Raw genomic sequence first — 18,098 nt, 5'->3', positions numbered from 1 at the left:
CTCCCGGGGCTCCGTGCCCGGAGCTGCTCCCGGGTCTCTCCGGTTCACTCCCGGGTCTCTCCTGGGTCTCTCCGGTTCTCTCCCGGTCTCGCCCGGGTCTCCGTGCCCGGAGCTGCTCCCGGGTCTCTCCGGTTCTCTCCCGGTCTCTCCGGTTCTCTCCCGGTCTCTCCCGGTCTCTCCCGGGGCTCCGTGAGGGCGGCTTTCCCGGCAGCTGCGCACGGAGCTGGCTGAGCCGCTTTGCTGCGGGATTTCTGCCCCCGTTGCTCGGGGCTCTTCCCTCCCCGGCCCCTCCGGTGCCGTTGGTGAGCCAGCACGGGATTTTTGTGCGGGATTTCCCCGGTTCTCCCGCTGCCCCTTCCAGAGCAGCAATTGCGGCTTTGACCTTGGCAGGGGCAGCAGAACCATCCTGGGATGGCTCTGGGATCCTCCAGAGCCGGGGAAAAGCTGTTTTTGGGGGTGTTTTCCCAGGAAAAACCCTTGTGCTTCTCACATCTCAGCTCCAGCTGGATCTGTGCATCGCTGCTGTCCCCAGGGCTGGGAGCTCCCGGGTCCCCCCTGAGCTCCTGCTGTGCTGTTTTCCTTGCAGAAATGTCTCCTCAGTGGCCCGTGGCTGCTCTCCAGGCGTTACCCCATCCCTGCCCTGCCCAGGAGTGCCCTGTACAGGATCAGCAGCCCTGCCCTGGGCACCCCTCAGGTTGGTCCCACCTGGATTTATTCCATTTCCACCCCAAAGTGGGAATGGAATCAATTCCCAGCAGAGCCCTGAGCTGGATGGGGATGTGGCTCTGGGAACTGCCAGTTCCAGGCTGGGAATCTCCACTTTTTCAATGGAACTCCAGGGATTTTTGGGGCAGCTGAGGTTGGACAGGGCTTGGAGCAGCCTGGGGTAGAGGGAGGTGTCCCTGCTCGTGGCAGGGGGTGGAGCTGGGTGGGATTTAAGGTCCTTCCAACCCAATCCATGCTGAGATTCCATGGAATCCGTTGACCACGTGGCTCTTTGAAGGGTCAGCTGCTGCTTTTCCAAGCAGCTCCATGTTTTCCCCACGTTCTGAAAGTGATCCAGGGCTTGCCTCAAGCCCATCGAGCTCCTGCCTTCAAAACTTTTGGTTTTTGGGTCCTGTTTGCTGGAATTCCTGGGGATTCCCCAACATGGAATGGTTTTCTCCAGTCCAGGTGCTACTCCTCGGGGGGAAGGAAGGGATTCATCTCAGGTTTTGTGGAGAACATCAAGCAGGAGTTAGCCAAAAACAAAGAGATGAAGGAAAGCATCAAAAAATTCCGAGATGAAGCAAAAAAGCTGGAGGAGTCGGACGCGCTGCGGGAAGCAAGGAGGAAATATGTGAGTGTTTGGGTGTTCCCTGCCTTGTTCCCTGCTTTATTCCCTGCTTTATTGAGCTTTTACTGCTCTGAGTGAACATCTCAATCCACAGCTGAGAAATCCTGCTTGGCTGGAAGCACTCAGTGCTAAATGGATGCCTCAGAATGTTTATTTGTTGGAATGTTTTGGGATTTTTGAAATTAATTTTTTTTAGTGGAAAGTCCTTCCAGCAGACACTTGGCTGCATTTCTGAGCAGATCAAATAACGAGGCATTAAATTGAGCATCAGATGTTTCTTTTGCATTGTTCAGAGAGCTCTGAACATCATCATTTGCAAGGCTGCTGCTGACTCAGGCCATGAACTCCTGAAATGTTGCTTTTCCTGCCCTCAATTCCAGCCTTGATGGATTGTGCTGCATCCAAGCTGGGTTGGAGTAGTTTCTGTCTCTTGATTCATGTTCCTTTCCCCCAGAAAACCATTGAATCTGAAACAGTGAAGACCTCAGAAGTGATTAAAAAGAAACTTGAAGAAATAACAGGGACGGTTAAAGAGGTAAAAGGACCTTTGAGCTCTGCTGAGCCTGGGCTTTGGGGGGCTGGAATTGTCCTTGTTGGTGGCAGCTGCTGCTGCTCCTGCAGCTTCTCAAACCAGAGGCATTCATGAAATAATGGATTGGGTGTGGTCAGAGCCAGGGACTCCTCTGGGATTTGGGGCATGGAGAAGAAGGAGACCCCACCTGCAGCCTTGGGAGCCCAAAATAAGGATGGGGAGCTGCTGGGGAGAGTCCAGAGGAGCCCCTGGAGCTGCTGCAGGGCTGGAGCCCCTCTGGGGAGAGCTGGGGGTGCTCACCTGGAGGGGAGAAGGCTCCAGGGAGAGCTGGGGGTGCTCACCTGGAGAGGAGAAGGCTCCAGGGAGAGCTGGGGGTGCTCACCTGGAGGGGAAAAGGCTCCAGGGAGAGCTGGGGGTGCTCACCTGGAGGGGAGAAGACTCCAAAGAGAGCTCAGAGCCCTTCCAGAGCCTCCAGGAGGGGCTGGGGCCGAGGCCTGGTTGGGCAATGACCTTTCCCTTTTCCCTTTTCCCTTGCAGAGTTTGGATGAGGTCAGCAAGAGTGACCTGGGCAGGAAGATCAAGGAGGGGGTGGAGGAAGCTGCCAAAACGGCCAAACAGTCTGCAGAGTCTGTGACCAGGGGAGGGGAGAAGCTGGGCAGGACTGCAGCCTTCAAAGCCATCTCCCAGGTACTGCTCCCCGAGCTCCCGGGGCATCCAAACCTCGGGAGGGGCTCTGGGGGGAGGTTTGGGGTGGGACCCTGCAAGGGTGGGATCCTGCAGGGGTGAAATGCTGCAGGGGTGAAATGCAGGTGTGAAATGCAGCAGGGGTGAAATCCTGCAAGAGTGAAATCCTGGAGGAGTGAAACACAGCAGGAGTGAAATGCAGGGGTGAAATCCTGCAGGGGTAAAATGAAGCAGGGGTGAAATCCTGGAGGGCTGAAATGCAGCAGAGGTGAAATGCAACAGGGCTGAAATCCTGGAGGGCTGAAATGCTGAGGGGTGAAATCACACCTCCCCTATCAGGGCTGAGCTCCTGGGGAGCTGCCTGGTGCAGGGTTGGAAAATGTCCCTCTCCAGAGGGATTTCAGCCTCCTCAAATCCCTTTTTGCAGGAATACAGAAAATATCCAATCTTTTATTGCCAAGCTGTGGCTGCCCCACCCCTGGCAGCGCCCAGGGCCTTTTGCTCTCCCAGTCCCTGCTCCAGGGCACCAAGCCCTGCTCAGGGAGAGCTGAACTCGTGGGTTTCCTGTTCTTCCCTCCTCAGCTTTGTTCTGGCACCTCAGGGAGAGGGAAGGCAGCTCTGCTCCTCCCCAGCTGGAGCTTCAAACCAGGAAAATCCTGAAAAATCCAGGGAGTTTCACACAGGATGGGATCTGCAGCTCCTGGGAGAGCAGTAAACCCACACTAACGGGGCTGTTTTCCTTGCAGGGAGTGGAAACTGTGAAGAAGGAAATAGATGAGAGTGTTTTGGGCCAGACAGGTCCCTACAGGCGCCCGGAGCGGCTCCGCAAGCGCACGGAATATTCCGGAGACAGGATCAAGGAGCAGCGAGTGTTTGAAGCCAATGAGTGCGTGGGGAGTCCTCTGGGGGGGATGTTTCTGTGTGTCATTTGGTGGAAAAGGTAAAAAACGGGTCAGGGATTTAAAATCCAGGAGCTGTGGGGTGGGAGCACCTGGGTCTCCAGCACATTCCCAGCAGGAGCGGATGATCCCGGATCTTCCTGTGGTAAAACTGGAAATTTAAAATTCTAAAGGTGAAATTTAATGTTCTGAGGTGAAATCCTGAGCTGAGAATTGCTTTGTGTTCTGTTTTAACTGGGTGAAGCTGGCCAGGACTAAGGCTGAGCTCCTTCTTTCTGGGCTGCTTTGCTCCTCTGAGTTGAGTTTTATTTGTCTGGTGCTTTATTTATCTGGAGTTTTGTCTACCTAATGTTTTATTTATCTGGGTTTTTATTTGCCTGCTGTTTCATTTATCTGCTGGATCATTTATGGGCCTATCATTTATGGGGCTGCAGTTTATTTTATAATTGATGGGGCCATCATTTATCTTGTAATTGAGCTCATCATTTCTGTGCTGTCAGCCTCAGTGATGCCAAGTGCTGCAGGGATATTCCTCAGGGTGCTGTCTGTATTTGTTACAAGTTAATTTTTCCCAAATATCCACATTTTATCCCTGTTTTCTGCTCTCTCCAGGGAAGCCATGGGCATGGTGCTGCATAAAGACTCCAAGTGGTACCAGCAGTGGAAAGATTTCAAGGACAACAACGTGGTTTTCAACAGTGAGTTGAGCCCATTCCCTTCCCAGCTCCCATCTGAGCCTCCAGCGCCAGCAAATCCCAAATTCCCACTTTTCTCTGTGGGTTTGGAGTGCTGGGAGTGCTGAGAAGGGAGGGAGGGAGGGAGAGCTGAACCCTGTTCTTCCCTCCTCAGCTTTGTTCTGGCACCTCAGGGAGAGGGAAGGCAGCTCTGCTCCTCCCCAGCTGGAGCTTAAAACCAGGAAAATCCTGGAAAATCCAGGGAGTTTCACACAGCTTCCAAATTGGTGAAAGACTTTAAAAGAAAAAAAAAATAAATCCTGTGATCTTTCTGTCATGTAAAGCTGACCTTTGATATCATCTGAGGCTGTTTCTAGTGCAAATGCCCTGACAACAATCCCAGAATTTAGGCTGGAAAAGCCCTCCAGGACCTTTTGAGTCCAAGGTGCCCCTGATCCCCACCTTGTCACCCCCAGGGCCCCAAGTGCCACCTCCAGGGATGGAGACTCCACCAGTGGGAGCAGCACTGCTCAAAGTGAGCCTGATTCTGAATTTGCTCATTCCATTGGATAAAAACCCTTCCCAGAGGTGTTAAATCTGAGTGCTAGCAGAGGAGGAGTTGCTGAGACATGAGAACACTGCAGGAAAATGGGGAGAAAAACGGGGAATAAAATGGGGAGAAAACAGAAATGGGGAATAAAATGGGGAGAAAACAAAAATGGGGAATAAAATGGGGAGAAAACAGAAAAATGGGGAATAAAATGGGGAGAAAAACAGGGAATAAAATGGGAAGAAAAATGGGGAGAAAACAAAAATGGGAATAAAATGAGGAGCAAACCAACTCCCAGCTGGTGCCTGGTGCTGAACAAAGGGGCTGAGGAGAGCTGGGGCCCTGGCTGGGGTGAGCTGGGAGGGCTCTGAGCTCTCTGTTCCCTGCAGGGTTCTTTGAGATGAAGATGAAATACGACGAGAGCGACAACGCCTTCATCCGAGCGTCGCGCGCCGTCACCGACCGCGTCACCGACCTCATAGGTACAGGGACATCAGGGGGCTGGGCACGGGTACAGGGACATCAGGGGGTGGTCATGGGTACAGGGACACCTCTGGGGCTGGTCATGGGTACAGGGACACCCTTGAGCTGCTCCTGCAGAGCCGGGACATCAGGGGGCTCCTCACGGGTACAGGGACATCAGGGGGTGGTCATGGGTACAGGGACATCAGGGGGCTGCTCCTGGGTACAGGGACACCCCTGAGCTGCTCCTGCAGGGACCCCATAGCTGCTCCTGGGTACAGGGACACCCCTGAGCTGCTCCTGCAGAGCCATGGTTCTGTCATGGGTACAGGGACATTCCTGGGGCTGCTCACAGGAGCAGGGACACTTCTGGGGCTGCTCCTGGGTACAGGGACACCTCTGGGGCTGGTCACAGGTACAGGGACACCCCTGGGGCTGGTCATGGGTACAGGGACATCCCTGAGCTGCTCCTGGCTCTGCTCCTGCAGCTGGAGCTGCCAGCCCTGGGCACATCCCCGAGCCCCGCAGCGCTTCCATGGGTCACTGTCTGGGTGAGGGATGGGAGGACAATCCTTGGGATCCTCCTCAGGCTGAGCTCCAAGGCTGGAGTCATTCCCAGGGTGGCTTTTCCTTCCTCTGCTGTGTCACCAGAGGTCTGTCCCTGTTCCCTGGTGGCTTTTCCTCTCTCTGTCACCAGGGGTCTGTCCCTGTGGCCAGGTGGTTCTCCCCTCTGCTCTGTCACCTGTGTCACACTGCTCTGTCACAGGTGTGTCCCTGTGGCCAGGTGGTTCTCCTCTCCTCTCTGCTCTGTCACCTGTGTCACACTGCTCTGTCACAGGTGTGTCCCTGTTCCCCGGTGGTTCTCTCTGCTCTGTCACCTGTGTCACACTGCTCTGTCACAGGTGTGTCCCTGTTCCCCGGTGGTTCTCTCTGCTCTGTCACCTGTGTCACACTGCTCTGTCACAGGTGTGTCCCTGTGGCCAGGTGGTTCTCCTCTCTGCTCTGTCACCTGTGTCACACTGCTCTGTCACGGGTGTGTCCCTGTGGCCAGGTGGTTCTCCTCTCCTCTCTGCTCTGTCACCTGTGTCACACTGCTCTGTCACGGGTGTGTCCCTGTGGCCAGGTGGCAGTGCCAGCCCTCGCTGAGCTGTTTTTGCAGGGGGGCTGTTCTCCAAGACCGAGATGTCGGAGGTGCTGACGGAGATCCTCAGGGTGGACCCCTCCTTTGACAAGGATCGCTTCCTGAAGCAGTGCGAGCGGGACATCATCCCCAACGTGCTGGAGGTGCTCAGCAGCCCTGCTGCCCTTCATTCTCCCCTTCCTTACCCCGTGGAAATTTAATTTTTTTGTAATTTTTCCATTGCTAAAAGCAAAAGTTGGGTCAGGATTTGCTTCTCCAGCTTTGCACAGGAAAGGTCTTTGCACAGACTTTGGGAAAGGAATCAGATCCCACATTTAGGTTGAAACCATGGGATAAAAAAGATATAAATAAAAATATAAATAGTTTATATATATATTTTAATATATATATATTAAATAAATACATATAATATAAAATATATTAAGTGTATACTATGCATAAAATTTATATACTTTATATCTATAAAAATATGACTATATATATTAAATAAATAAATAAATACAATATATATTAAGTGTATACTATGCATAAAGTTTCTATATTTTGTATATATATAAATATTAATATATATTAAATAAATATATATTGTATATTAAGTGTATACTATGCAAAAATTATATATTATATATATAAATATGACTATATATTTATAAAGTCTTACATATATAAGTCTTATATATAAATATAAGTTTTTATATACATATATGTCTATATATATGTATATATAAAAATATAAAATATATAAATGAATAGATATAAATAATTATTTTTCTGGCCTGGAAAACAACAATGAATGGAGTGGGATCAGAGGGAAGTGGGTGAGCAAATGCTGATAGCAGAGGGATGGGGGAAGGAATTTGGGATGTGCTCCTGGGGTTTGATCTGGGATTTGGGAAGAGCAGCAGGTTCAGTGGTCATGGAAGTGTCTGGAATTTGAGGTTTTTAGGGACTCAGAAGGATGAGAGATGTGACTGTAAGTGGATGTGGGTCCCTGTCACTGCAGCAGGAAAAACAGGGAATTTGGGATTTGAAATAGAGCAGGAATCATTCTGAATGTGGGATTTGAAATAGAGCAGGGATTGCTCTGAATTTGGGATTTGAAATAGAGCAGGAATTGCTCTGAATTTGGGATTTGAAATAGAGCAGGGATTGCTCTGAATTTGGGATTTGAAATAGAGCAGGAATCATTCTGATTTTGGGATTTGAAATAGAGCAGGAATTGCTCTGAATTTGGGATTTGAAATAGAGCAGGAATCATTCTGAATGTGGGATTTGAAGCAGAGCAGGAATTCAGAGGGACTCAGGAGGGACTGGAAGAGCTGGGGCTTGAGGAGCCAGACGTGGGATTGTTCTGTTCCTTCTGTGCCCTGAATTTTTCAGTGGGGGAAATGCAGCTCTGCTCCTGTTTGCTCCCAGGGTTTCTGAGCACTGGGAGCTCTGCTGCCTCTGGCAGGCTCAACAGGAAGATTTAATGGCAAGATCCAGCTGGAAGCTTGAAGAGATTTAATTATGCAAAGGTTTATGTCCCTTGGCGTGTGTTTTTATAGGAATCCTTTTTGCTGTTCCCCTTTGCAGCTCCAATTTCCCCCCAGAGTCCCACAAAAAGTGGGATTTAAGGTGTTTGGCTGCTGGAAGGGCTGATTGGTCCCACTTTGATCTAGGATCAAATGTTGAAATTTAAAATGTTCTGTGTGATTTCCTCCTCAGGCTCTGATCTCCGGGGAGCTCGACATCCTCAAGGACTGGTGCTATGAGGCCGTGAGTGAAGCTCCCAAAAACCTCCCAAAACTTGGGATTCTCCCTTGAAAATGGGGTTATTTTGAGGGGTTGGAATTCAGGGAGTTCCTGGAAGCAGAGCCTTTCTTGACAGTGTTGGTGGGTTTTTATTTGGGTCTTCATTCCTCCAAAATTATCGTGCTGTAAAATCCAAAATAATTCTGCTCTTCCAAATCCCAAATTAATTCAAGAGCTGAATTTCTCCCTGTGCTGTTCCCCACCACCAGAGGGCTGGGAGAGCCAATTTATTTTTTCAATTTAATAAATCCTGATCAGCTTTTTTATTTATTTTTTTTTGTAACAATAATCCAGTCTGAGAGCAAATAATCTTCCCTGCTTCCAGCAACCTTGGGAATGACACCTTGGATTGCCTTGGAGGGAAGCAGCAGCTTCACTGCAGTTTGTGAGGCCAAAATCAAACATTCCCAAGGCAGCTGGAATTGGAAATGAAGCTCCTAAGTCCAGAGTAATCAGTCAGATAAGCCAGGGGAGGAAATGGGAATTTTATCCCTGAGAACCTGGGGGATAAAACCTCTTAATGGATCCCACGGGTGCTGAGATGGTGATTCTGGTCACTGAACTCCTTGATTTTCCCAATTTTCCCCTGATTTTCCCAGTTTTCCCCTGCTTTTCCTTTATTTTCCCAGTTTTTCCTTGTTTTTTCCCTGTTCCTGCTGTTCAGTCCAGTTGTGAGTCCCTCAGCTGCTCTCAAGTCCTCACATTCTGCCCAAGAAAAATGGGATTTTTAGTTGGATTTTTGTGACTCCCAAAGCATTTCCTGCAGTTCTTTGATCCCTTCCTTCAGCACGTTTACAAAAAAATGTGACTTTTCCTCGTGGGGTTTTTTTCAGTGGCTCTCTCCAAGCAAAAATTCCCTTTTTTTTTTTTTTTTTTATGGTGACAGAACAATTCCAAACAATTCCCAACCCAAGTTTGTTCATCCCTCAGACCTACAGCCAGCTGGCCCATCCCATCCAGCAGGCCAAGGCCTTGGGGCTCCAGTTCCACTCCAGGATCCTGGACATCGACAACATCGACGTGAGTTCCCTGCCCAGCCTTCCCTCTGTGGGGGGAATTCAACTCAGGGGCTCAGGAGGGGGTTTTAGGGTCAGGGAGATGGGAAAAACCCTCCAGGATCAGCAAGTCCAACCTGCTTTGCTCTGGCTGCTGGGTTTGAGCTCTGGGGTTTGGGATTTCTGCTCCCAGAGGGGAAATCCCAGTGCTGGAAGGGAAATCCCAGTGCTGGAAGGGAAAATCCCAGTGCTGGAAGGGAAATCCCAGTGCTGGATGGGTAATCCCAGTGCTGGAAGGGAAAATCCCAGTGCTGGAAGGGAAAATCCCAGTTCTGGAAGGGAAATCCCAGTTCTGGAAGGGAAATCCCAGTGCTGGAAGGGAAAATCCCAGTTCTGGAAGGGAAAATCCCAGTTATCTAAAATATCTTGGAACTTGAGTTAGGCTTGGGTTTGGGTGAAAAATCGGTTTTTATTGGGATGGATTCAACTCCAGTGGGGTTGGGGCAGCTCATTCCCTGGATCAGGCATGGGAACGTTGCAGAGCTGTTGAGATTCCCTCAGGGAGCAGGAAAATCACCCTAAAAATAAATGTATTCCTTTGTGACCCAGCCCAGCCCTGTCCTGGCGCTGTTTCCTGTATTGGGGATAAAACAGAATGTTTGGGAACATTTCAAAAGAGGAAAATGCTGCTCTCCTCAGTGCCTGTGATCCTTTTTGGGGCAGCACAGGCAGGAATTCCATGGCATCCTGCATTCCCACAAAAAAAGGGATGCAAAGAGATTTCCCACAATGGGCAGAAAGAGAATTCTGGGTTTTGAAAAGGAAAAAAGCTGAATTTCCACTCCTCTTGCATTCCAGTGAATAAAGTCTTTAAATATTTAATGGAATAGAGGGAAAAAAATCCTGGCAAACAAAAGGTTCCCACCTTGAAGTCTTTGTGGTCCAGTTTTTGTCTGGTTCAGAACAACTTCCCACAAAAACTGATTTAAAAGCAGGAGAAAAGGCTCTGTTTGATCCTTGTAGGTCCCTTCCAGCTCAGGACGTTCTGATTCCGAGCATTTCCTTCAGAAAATTCCGGTTTTTTTGGAGAGCAGGGTGCCTTTGATTTTGCTTTCTAATTGGGAATAACGGAGCAGAGCTCGTTCCCATTTCCCACATTTATGGACTTGGGGAAATAATGAAAAAAACCCACAACAATTTTTGGGGAAAGCTTTGAGGATTCCCAAATTTTCACTTGGAATCTTCTTGGGAAGCAGCTTTCCCACCCTGTGAGAACGATGGAATTGCTGGGATGGAGCAGCCAGGGGGGAGCTGGGGGTGTGTGGGGTGGGGGAAACCTTCGGGTCTGGGGTAGGTTTGGGGTCTGGGATAGGTTTGGGGTCTGGGGCAGGTTTGGGGTCGGGGCAGGTTTGGGTTTGGGGCAGGTTTGGGGTTGGGGCAGGTTTGGGGTCAGGAACGTGTTTGGGATTTGGGTCACATTTGGGATCTGGACACCTTTGGGGTCTCCCCCTGCAGCTCTATCCCATCCCATCCCACCTGGCCCTGCTGGGTTTCCCTGCCCCTTTTCCTGCCCAGGGCCCTGGCACAGCAAACAGGCTGGGACAGGGCTGAGTCACTGGATCAAAAACCCCAAATCCTCGTGTTCAGCTCCCCACTCTGACACCAGGAATTCCATGGAAATCCCACAGGAGCCCCTGGCTGGAGCTCAGGCTGTGAGGGGTTCCTGGGGAGCAGGGAAGGATCTGAGACACAAATCCTGGCACCTCCTGAGTGCCTGGGCTGGGCTTGGGCTCTTCCCTCCTGGGGGCTCCAGGCTGAGCCTGGCCTCTGGAATTCCCTGAGTATATTTTTATTTATTTTTATTTTTATATATTATTTATATTTTAATATATTTTAATATACTTTTATATATCTATATTTATATTTATATTTATATTTATATAATTTTATTTATTTTTATTTTTATTTTTATATATTATTTATATTTTATATATCTTACATTTATTTATATTTATATATTTTATGTATTTATATATTTTATATAATATTTATATTTTATATATTTATATATTTATATTATTTATTTTTATTTTTATTTATATATTTTTATATATTTATATTTATATAATTTTATTTATTTTTATTTTTATTTTTTTATCTCTCCAGGCAGCTCCAGCCTGTCCTGGCCTTCAGTGGCTCAGTGACACCTCACGGTGTCAGTGCTGGAGCTGCCACTTCCCAGCACATTTTTCTTGGAATTAACGCAGGCATTTAACAAATATTGGCTTTTGCAACCCTGGCCTTTGGTCCAGGCTGGAAAAATGGGATTCATTTGAATGATGGGGCCCTTCTGGGCTGCTTCACAACCAGGGCAGAAACAGCTGATCCAGTGATTCCCTGCATTAAAGTCCTGCATTCCTGGGAGATAAATATTGATGGGATAATTATTGAACAGGATATCAAAGTCTGTTTGCTGTCAGGTTCCTCCAGGGCTGCAATAAATCAGGGAGAGGAATTCAAACTCTCCAGTGGAGCCCAAAGCTCAGCTTCAATTGAGAGCCTGGGGTTGGGTGGAGCTGCTGGAATATTGAACTTGGGGAGAGGAGAGCCTCAAATCCCCGGAGTCCTGGGGCTGGAAGGATTGGAGTGTTGGGGTCTGGGGTTGGGAGGATTGCAGTGTTGGGGTTTGGGGTTGGGAGGGTTGCAGTGTTGGGGTTTGGGGTTGGGAGGGTTGCAGTGTTGGGGTTTGGGGTTGGGAGGATTGCAGTGTTGGGGTTTGGGGCTGGAAGGATTGCAGTGTCAGGGCTCTGGGGCTGGAAGCATTGCAGTGTTGGGCTCTGGGGCTGCAGGTGCCCTGCCTGCAGGGCTGCAGGTGCCCTGCCTGCAGTGACACTCTCTCTGGCAGGACAAGGTGCTGCGCATGCTCTACGTGTGGGCCCTGTGCCGGGACCAGGACGAGCTCAACCCCTACATGGCCTGGAGGCTGCTGGACATTTCCTCCTCCAGCACGGAGCAGGTGCTCTGAGCAGGGCTGGGCCCTTCCCACCCCTCTGGAAGCAGCTCCAGCCTGGAATTCCCCACGGGAAGCAGCCCAGGCTGGGGGTTTGGGAGAGCTCCAGCTTCTCCCAGTCCCTGAGGAATGGGAATCTCTGCTCGGGAACGTCTGGGACGAGCAGCTGCTGCTTCATCCTCGTGCCTCAGGAGGCTCCTGGGCAGCTGGGAACCCCCAAAGCTGCCATTCCCACCTGCTGGCACCCTTGGAGATCCCTGGAAAGGCCTTGGAGGGGCTCCTGGCTGCCACTGTCCTGCCCGGGCTCCAGCCTCGCGTCCCTGCCGTGTCTTGCACTTTCCCAAACCAAATACAACCAGGACTTTGCACATGGAGGTGTTGGATCCTCAGGTTGGTGGTGGGATGGGGCTGATCGTTGGATCTCCAGGGGTGAGGTTTGTTTGTGCACAGCTTGGAAGGGGGAATGTTGTTGGTTCTGGTCCCAAAGAGCCACAGCTGCGTCCCTTGGGGTGGTGGGGAGGGGGTGGGACAGGAGGGGGAGGGCAGAGGGGGTGTCTGAGGAGGGGGACAGCTTTGGGAAGGCTGAATTTTTCTGTCCCATCCTGTCTCAATCCCAGGAGGAAAGCTGTGCTCCTTGCTCAGCTCTCTAGGCTTGTCTGCCCCTCATCCCTGCACAGATCCCAGGTCCAGGAGCAGAAACTTCCCCACTTTGCTGCTGGAGCGTGGGGTGAAATCCCCTTTCAGGCCCAATCTAAAAAATGGGGTTTGAAAATCCCAAATCATGGAAAAAATTCCCCAAATTCAGGTCCCAGTGGCAGAATTCAGTGGGATTTGGGCCCCTCTCCTTGAGCTTCTCTCTGCTGGGAGAAGGAGCAGGGGAGTGGCTGAGGAGGAGCAGAAATTGTGGGATTTGGGCTTCTGGAGGGGTTTGGGAACTTTGGGAGCTCAGCCAGGCCGAGGCACCACCTGCCCATGGGAAGGGAGCTTGGGAGAAGGATTGGAGAGGAAATCCAAGGATTGCTGTGCTGCTGAGGGTGAGGCAGGAGAGCTCTGCCCTGCCAGAGTGATTAAAGAAAATAATTCCAGTTCCTCTTCTCTTGTGAGTGTCCAGAGCTTCGAACATCCCTGGGTCTTCCCTGAGCGCTTTTCCTTTGGGATGTGACAGCTCCAGCAGCAGAGGCTGCCCCAGCCCTTGCAGCATTCCCAGGCTGTGGGATGTCACATCCCCTGTGTGGATCAGGACAGGCTGGGGTGGCATTTGGGTCCCAGGCAGCCCAGGGATGCTCCAGGCTGGAAATCTGGGATGGAGCAAGGCCAGGGAAGGGGCTGAGGGAGCTGGGAGGGGGCTCAGCCTGGAGAAAAGGAGGCTCAGGGGGGCTCTTGTGGCTCTGCACAGCTCCTGACAGGAGGGGACAGCCAGGGGGTGCCCCCAGGGGACACCAGGACAAGAGGGAGCAGCCTCAGGCTGTGCCAGGGGGTTTAGGTTGGGCTGCACAGCTCCTGACAGGAGGGGACAGCCAGGGGGTGCCCCCAGGGGACACCAGGACAAGAGGGAACAGCCTCAGGCTGTGCCAGGGGGGTTAGGTTGGATATTGAGAAAATTCCTTCATGGGAAGGGTTGTAAAGCCCTGGCACAGCTGGGATCCCCATCCCTGCAGGGATTTAAAATCCACGGGGATGTGGCACTTGGGGACAGGGCCAGGGCTGGCCTGGGCAGGGCTGGGTTCATGCTGGGGGCTCTGGAGGCTTTTCCAGCCCTGGGGGGTTCTGTGGCTCTGGGCACTGCCAGCCCTGCCCGGGCTCCATCCCCGCCGTGCCTGCGGGGTTGCCATGGGGATGGGGATGCTGGGATGCTGACTCAGAGCTGCTCTGCCAGCTCTGACATCCCGTGGGCTGCTCCCATCCCTCGTGGGGGGCTCTGAGCCCCCACGCCTTCCCAGGCTGCTCCAAACCTGCAGCCCGGCCTCGGGCACTGCCAGGGATCCAGGGGAATTCCCCTCCAGGGCCTCCCCAGCCTCAGGGAAGGGTTGGAATGAGATGATTCCAGCCCATTCCAGGATTCTGTGATCCCAGAGCTGCCCCTGGGAAGGCTGGGCCATCCCTCCCTGTTACCCCAAGGCTTTTGGGGCTTTTCCCCAGATCCTGCAGTGCTGGAGTTTGGACAAGCAGCCCTGCCCTGAGGGGTTGCTTCAGGATTTTCCCAGTTCTGTGCTGGATTTGATGGAATGTGATGATCCCCAGTGGTCCCTCAGTGCTCTTTGCTCCTCTGTTCCTCCCTCCAGTGCATTTTTGGGATGCAGCCCCTGCTGCCAGGTGAAATTGTCCTCCCTGGGCCTTCCTGGCACCGGGGCTCTTCTCTCCAGCCTTTAGCACACAGAGCATCCCTGCCAAATGACAGCTCTGAGGGGAGGCCTGAGCCAAGCCCGAGCACCAAGCTCGTTTAGGAACAATTCATTAGAGGGGGGAGGATTTTTTCAATGAGGTGTTTTTCATCTGGGAACAGAGCTGGGACAGATCCATGGAGCAGCAGCCTCCTGTGCTGCCTCTCCAGAGCTCAGCTCCTCTGCCAAAGCCTCGGAGATGGTTTTGGGGTTTTTTTTTTGCTGGTGAATGATTCCAAAATGATTCTTCTCCTGTCTCAGATCAGCTCCAAGAGCTGTGAGTTCTCCCTGGAGCTGCTGGAAGGAGCGGGGGCTTTGGCAGGCTGGGTGGAGGATGAGTTACTGAGTTCTTCTGGCTCTGACTATTCCTGCCAATTAAAAGAAATAAATAAAGCTTAATTAAGGCACAGGCTTAGAGAACGCTTCTCCCCACGGAGCACGGGGAGGAAATTCCACTTGGAAAGGTTCTGCCTGTGGCTGCCCCGTCCGTGGAGGTGTCCAAGTGGGGAGGGGGTGGGACTGGAGGGGCTTCCAGATCCTCCCGAGCCAGCCCCAATTCCCTGGCTCAGCCCTGGAGCAGCAGCAGCAGCAAAATCCCAAACGCCAGGCTGGGATGGGCAGAGTGCAGCAGAGATTTGTTTTCCAGAGGGAAAAAATTCTTCCAAACACCCCCTGGGAGCGGCTGGGCACCCAGCAGGAGCAGGATCCTGGCACAGCACCCAGAGGGGCTGGAGCAGCAGCAGTGCCACCACGCCTGGCTGTCACCAGGCGGGCACACAGAGCTGAGGGGGAGCTCCCGGGATGGCCCTGCAGGGCTGGAAAACCCCGGGAATGCCCCGGGGAGATGGGATCCAGCACCTCGGAGCCATCCCATAAAACCATCCCTGGTTTGGAGCGGCTGGAGTCCAAAGCAGCCCTCGGGAGGGAGATGCCCACGGGCTGAGGGATGGATCCATTGATTTTATTCTGTCCTTGATCTCCATCTCGCCTTTCCCTGGGCTGTTTTCAGCTGAGGTGCTTTTTAAAACGGCTTTAATTCATTTTCCCTTGGCTGCTGCAGCGCTGCTAATTGGGAACTGGGACTATCTGACAGGATTTACATAGATTTTGAAACGGGAAAGGAAAAACTTCCAAAAATACCTCCCTTTGTAAACGCAAATGCAGCAGAAACTCCATGAAACCGTTTTCTTAAAATACCCCGAAAATCCGCGGTGATTTTGATGGATCCTTGCTGCCAGCGAGGTTTGCTCTGGGAGAGGATGGACCCGAGCATCCCGGCAGGCTCTGACCGCAGCGGGGTCTGGGAGCGCTCGGGAGCTCCCGCACGCTTCCCGGCATTCCCGGGACTGGGAGAGGCTCAGATTTCCTGGGATTGGGAGAGGCTCGGCATTCCCGGGATTGGGAGAGGCTCAGCATTCCCTGGGATTGGGAGAGGCTCGGCATTCCCGGGATTGGGGGAGGCTCAGCATTCCCGGGATTGAGAGAGGCTCGGCTTTCCTTGGGATTGGGAGAGTCTCAGCATTCCCGGGATTGGGAGAGGCTCAGCTTTCCCGGGATTGGGAGAGGCTCAGCTTTCCTTGGGATTGGGAGAGGCTCAGCATTCCCGGGATTGGGAGAGGCTCAGCATTCCCTGGGATTGGGAGAGGCTCAGCATTCCCGGGACGGGGAGAGGCTCGGTTTCCCTGGGAACTGAGGCTCAGTTTGCCCGGGAACACAAGCTCAGATTTCTTTGGGAGCACAGATTTCCCGGGATCACAGGCTCATTTTTCCCGAGAACACAGGCTCAGCATTCCCGGGATCACAAGCTCAGCTTTCCTAGGAACACAAGCTCAGATTTCTTTGGGAACACAGCTTTCCCGGGAGCACAGGCTCCGCTTTCCCTTGGGAACGAGCCTGGCGCTGGAGCCGCGGCTCGCTCCATCCCCGGCCGTGGGACGGGATCTCTCCCGGCCTTGTTTGGGTCCCTGGCTGCTGCGGGACCGGCCCTGGCGGGGATGAGCCCGCGGTCTCCATTGGCACCGGCACGTCTGAGTTCCCCGGAACGTCTGCCAGGAGCTCCCGTAGCCATGGAGACACCGAAGCCGTGCACAGCAACACTTTTCCAGGCGTTTTCTCCCTGTTTTTTTTCTCTGCCAGCCTCCTCGGGGCCGTGTGACTCTGTTGTGCCCACACCAAGGGCTGATAATTTTAAGGGAATAGTGGAATTTTCTATGGAATGCCAGGTGGGAGCCCTGGCAGAGCTTATCCTCCCAGCATCCCGCTGCTCCCAAGGTCTGTGCCACCCCAATGGGCACCTCTTCCATCTCCAGCCCAAAGGATTCCATGTGGGATGGGGCATCTCTGCTCTGGAGCCGGGCTGGGAGAGCTGGGGGTGCTCAGCTGGGGAAAGGAGGGATCCAGGGGGAGCCCAGAGCCCCTTCCAGGCCCTGAGGGGGATCCAGGGGAAAGGAGGGATCCAGGGGGAGCCCAGAGCCCCTTCCAGGCTCTGAGGGGGATCCAGGAGAGCTGGGGGTGCTCAGTTGGGGAAAGGAGGGATCCAGGGAGAGCTCAGGCCCTGAAGGGGCTCCAGGAGAGCTGGGGAGGGACTGGGAGCGAGGGATGGAGGGAAAATGGGAGTCACCCCCTGCTCTGCCCCGGGTGTGTGGAAGGAGCGCTCCGGAGGGACGGATCCAGCCAGGAATGGTGCAGCAGCAGGGATGGGCTTGGCTGCAGGAGGCTCTGAGGGTGTGCTGGAAGCTCCTGGCTGGAGAGGGGCAGCAGCTCCAACACCACGGTCCTGTCCCTGCTGCCAGCCCGTGCTGGCCACGGGAACATCCCGGGATCCTGGGCAGGGTGGGATGAGAGGGGTGGGATGAAAGGGTGGGATGGGAGGGGTGGGATGAGCAGAAGCAGGATGCTGAGCACAAGCAGCAGCAATGCTGGAATTCCAAGCTGCCATTTGGAAAGGATCTTGGCCAAATATCCCCGTGAGGCCTGGATCCCTCCTGCCTGTCCCAGCACGGGGCTGCTCCAAGGTTTCCTGCACCCCCACGGCCCTCCTGTCCCCCACATCCCCGGGGCCACTCCCAGGGGTGCCCCTGCAGCCACCCTGACCCCCCAATCCCGTATTTTCACAGCATTCCCACGGCTCTGCATCCCCAGGGTCCTCCTGCAGGACCACACCCACTGCAGCCCCCCTGGCCCTGGCCCCAGGGCCCTGGGCTGTCCCCTCCCCGGGTGTCTCCACCACATTCCTGGGCATCGCCCCCCACGACAGCACAGCCCCTGCACCCCCAGGACCACATCCCTGAAATCCCCCAGGACCACATCCCTAAAATCCCTCAGGAACCACATCCCTGAAATCCCCCCAGGACCACATCCCTAAAATCCCTCAGGAACCACATCCCTAAACCGCCCCCCCAGGGACCAAATTCCTAAAATCCCTCAGGAACCACATCCCTGAAATCCCCCCAAGGACCACATCCCTGCATCCCCCCACTCCACCTGTATCCCCGGCTTACCACATCCCTAAACCCCCCATGGTACCACCATCCCTAAAATCCCCCAGGAACCACCATCCCTAAAACCCCTCCATGGTACCACCATCCCTAAAACCCTCCAGGAACCACCACCCCTAACCCCCCCATGGTGCCACCCCCCC

General features: G+C 53.0%; 2 protein-coding genes across 3 annotated transcripts in view; one reads left to right on the top strand and one right to left on the bottom strand.

Annotated features, from left to right (window-relative positions):
• The first annotated feature begins 563 nt into the window (after positions 1–563).
• On the top strand, positions 564–13,165 carry TIMM44 (translocase of inner mitochondrial membrane 44). Of its 2 annotated transcripts, XM_039734173.1 has the most exons (11): positions 589–694; positions 1,169–1,339; positions 1,791–1,871; positions 2,406–2,555; positions 3,299–3,438; positions 4,064–4,149; positions 5,065–5,157; positions 6,297–6,421; positions 7,986–8,036; positions 9,003–9,197; positions 11,973–13,165. In XM_039734173.1, exons 2-11 carry the CDS (start codon positions 1,256–1,258, stop codon positions 12,090–12,092), a joined length of 1,125 nt encoding a protein of 374 aa, XP_039590107.1. In that variant the 5' UTR covers positions 589–694; positions 1,169–1,255; the 3' UTR covers positions 12,093–13,165. The 2 variants fall into 2 exon arrangements, with proteins under 2 accessions (XP_039590098.1, XP_039590107.1); XM_039734164.1 differs by lacking the exon at positions 11,973–13,165 and having other exon boundaries at positions 564–694; positions 9,003–9,524.
• Positions 13,166–16,256: 3,091 nt separating this feature from the next.
• The window catches only part of LOC120513371 (basic proline-rich protein-like), a 4,063-nt gene continuing 2,221 nt past the window's right edge, over positions 16,257–18,098 (bottom strand). Inside the window, exon 2 of the mRNA XM_039732745.1 lies at positions 16,257–16,273. Coding sequence (XP_039588679.1) covers positions 16,257–16,273 — 17 coding nt within the window. The remainder of the gene's footprint in view (positions 16,274–18,098) is intronic.

The sequence above is a fragment of the Passer montanus genome, unplaced genomic scaffold, assembly GCF_014805655.1.
Source record: "Passer montanus isolate IOZ18808 unplaced genomic scaffold, ASM1480565v1 scaffold112, whole genome shotgun sequence".
In the NCBI taxonomy this organism is placed as follows: domain Eukaryota; kingdom Metazoa; phylum Chordata; class Aves; order Passeriformes; family Passeridae; genus Passer; species Passer montanus.
The sequence above is the reverse complement of the archived record's forward strand: the minus strand, read 5'-3'. Positions and strand labels throughout refer to the sequence as shown.